This window comes from Tenrec ecaudatus, chromosome Y, assembly GCF_050624435.1.
Source record: "Tenrec ecaudatus isolate mTenEca1 chromosome Y, mTenEca1.hap1, whole genome shotgun sequence".
NCBI classification, from domain to species: Eukaryota; Metazoa; Chordata; class Mammalia; order Afrosoricida; family Tenrecidae; genus Tenrec; species Tenrec ecaudatus.
Genome location: NC_134549.1, coordinates 19,816,789 through 19,819,621, shown reverse-complemented (window position 1 = coordinate 19,819,621; position 2,833 = coordinate 19,816,789). Strand labels below are relative to the sequence as shown.

The following is a 2,833-nucleotide window of genomic DNA, read 5'->3' as shown; positions in this document are numbered from 1 at the left end:
CAGCTCCCTGCACTGTGGGGGGACAGCCTGCGCGTCCAGCTCTGGCCTTGGGGGCCGGGCGAAGGGGCCACACAGACCAGACGCGGCCCGGACAATAAGTACACGCGTGCATACACAGACACACATGTATACGTGCATCATACATGTACGCGTACAGGCACACACACAAAGACCTTGCTACGAAGGGGACTTTGGGCATGTTTGTCGGCTAACATGAGGTCACCCTGGACCACCCGTCCTACAGTGGGGGGTGTCCTTTCCACCGAGGGACACAGAGGGGAGATGGCCACGTGCGGACGGAGGCCGTGGCCTGGCGCTTGGGTCCCTGGCCTCTGGATCCCAAGGCCACCCTGTCCTGCAGCTCCAGAGAGCCTCGTTTGCGGTCACTGCAGGACACTCACCCTGACCCCCTGGATCAATTTTACGAACCATCAGCATCTGTTGGGCGCCGGGGAGAGCCAGGGTTGGCTCAGGCTCTCTGCAGAGGCCAGGAGGACTGGGGCAGGGGGCGTGTCCCCAAGCGGAGCCCTGGCAGGGGCCGCGGGCAGTATTGATTGATGGGGGCACTTGGGCAGCCTGCCACGGTCCCCCCAGCGGAAGGTAAAGACGCTGGGTCTCAGGCAGTGGCAGAATTCCCGGGACCTGCCTGGACGTGGATCCTGTGGGAATCATGGCAATGAGTCTCTGCCCCCTGCCCCCAGGGGGGGCCTCAGATGGAGATGGACCGGCCGGTCAGTCCCCCAGGGCTGCTCCTTGGTGCCCCTCCACCTCCCCCAGCACCCAGCTGCAAACAGGGCTCCCCTGTCCCTCCAGCTGACCCCCACCCTCAGCCCCTCCTCCCAGAAAAATATCTAAATAGCCCCCCCATCCTCCATGGTAGCTCTGTGAAGAAACCGCCACCCCCGGCCCCCCACCACGCAGATGCACACACAGGTCATGTGCCCCCACCTCCACTGACCTGTGTCCTGGCCTTGCTGACCCCGATCTTGGCTGGCGTTGACACTGGCCTTGACCCCTGACCCTACCTAGCTGCCAGCCAGCTGGCCTGTAGATGCAGCACCTTATTGTGGCTGCGGCCCCCTCTGACCCCAGCCGCTGGCCAGCAGGAGACCCCGAGCCCCGAGCCCACGACTGGCCCCGCAGCCCCTGCCCCTAAGCTGACCCCCACAGGCCCTGCCCCTGAACTGACCCCCCACAGGTCCTGACCCTGAGCTGACCCCCACATGCCCTGCCCCTGAGCTGACCCCCACAGGTCCTGACCCTGAGCTGACCCCGCAGCCCCTGCCCCAGCTGACCCCCACAGCCCCTGCCCCTGAGCTGACCCCACAGTCCCTGCCCCTGAGCTGACCCCGCAGCCCCTGCCCCTGAGCTGACCCTGCAGCCCCTGCCCCAGCTGACCCCCACATTCCCTGCCCCTGAGCTGACCCCGCAGCCCCTGCCCCAGCTGACCCCCACAGCCCCTGCCCCTGAGCTGACCCCGCAGCCCCTGCCCCAGCTGACCCCCACAGCCCCTGCCCCTGAGCTGACCCCCACAGGCCCTGCCCCTGAGCTGACCCCCACAGGCCTTGCCCCTGAGCTGACCCTGCAGCCCCTGCCCCTGAGCTGACCCCGAAGCCCCTGCCCCTGAGCTGACCCCGCAGCCCCTGCCCCTGAGCTGACCCCGCAGCCCCTGCCCCTGAGCTGACCCCCACAGGCCCTGACCCTGAGCTGACCCCGCAGCCCCTGCCCCTGAGCTGACCCCCACAGGCCCTGACCCTGAGCTGACCCCGCAGCCCCTGCCCCTGAGCTGACCCCCACATTCCCTGCCCCTCAACGTCAACCCCCAAGACCGGGGCCCCGACCGGACCGCAGACCCCGTTCCTGGGTCCTTGACCCTCAGCCCGACCCCTCCTAAGGCCGTGACCCCTGACCCGGCTCCTCCTCTTTGCCCACGGCCCCGGAGGCTCACCGCTGGCCCAGGCCGCTGCCTGACCCCCCTCGGTGTCCCCCGACCCCTGCCCCCACCCCCCCCCGGTGACCCCGCCCGGCCTCGCAGGCCCCCAGCTGACCGCTTGGCTGAGGATCTCCCGGCGGCGCGGCGAGGCGCTGGCCAGCACCACCCGCTTGTGCAGCAGCTTCCGGATGACCGGGCACAGCACCATGGCGGCCGCACGCCCAGCGCCCAGCGCCCACCGCCGGCCGCGCAGGCAGTGCCGCGAAGGCCCGCTCGCCGGAGAGGCCCCGCCCCGGCCCCGCCCCCAGCCGACGCTCCGCCCCTCAGACCGCGCCTCCACCCGTCGCTCCGCCCCACCAACGCTCCGCCCCCAGCCGACGCCCCGCCCCAGCCGACGCTACGCCCCAGCCGACGCTACGCCCCAGCCGACGCCCCGCCCCCAGCCGACGCCCCGCCCCAGCCAACGCCCCGCCCCCAGCCGACGCTCCGCCCCCAGGCCCCGCCCCGCCCCCAGCCGACGCCCCCAGCTGACGCCCCGCCCCCAGGCCCCGCCCCGCCCCAGCCGACGCCCCGCCCCCGGCCGACGCTACGCCCCTCAGACCGCGCCTCCACCCGTCGCTCCGCCCCACCAACGCTCCGCCCCCAGCCGACGCCCCGCCCCAGCCGACGCTACGCCCCAGCCGACGCTACGCCCCAGCCGACGCCCCGCCCCCAGCCGACGCCCCGCCCCAGCCAACGCCCCGCCCCCAGCCGACGCTCCGCCCCCAGGCCCCGCCCCGCCCCCAGCCGACGCCCCCAGCTGACGCCCCGCCCCCAGGCCCCGCCCCGCCCCAGCCGACGCCCCGCCCCCGGCCGACGCTACGCCCCTCAGACCGCGCCTCCACCCGTCGCTCCGCCCCC

The 2,833-nt window shown here is 72.5% G+C and overlaps 1 protein-coding gene across 1 annotated transcript in view; it reads right to left on the bottom strand.

Moving 5' to 3' along the window:
• The window catches only part of LOC142435586 (putative bifunctional dTTP/UTP pyrophosphatase/methyltransferase protein), a 22,453-nt gene extending 20,234 nt beyond the window's left edge, over positions 1–2,219 (bottom strand). The window contains exon 1 of the mRNA XM_075539816.1: positions 2,049–2,219. Coding sequence (XP_075395931.1) covers positions 2,049–2,141 — 93 coding nt within the window. The 5' untranslated portion in view covers positions 2,142–2,219. The remainder of the gene's footprint in view (positions 1–2,048) is intronic.
• Positions 2,220–2,833: the final 614 nt, after the last annotated feature.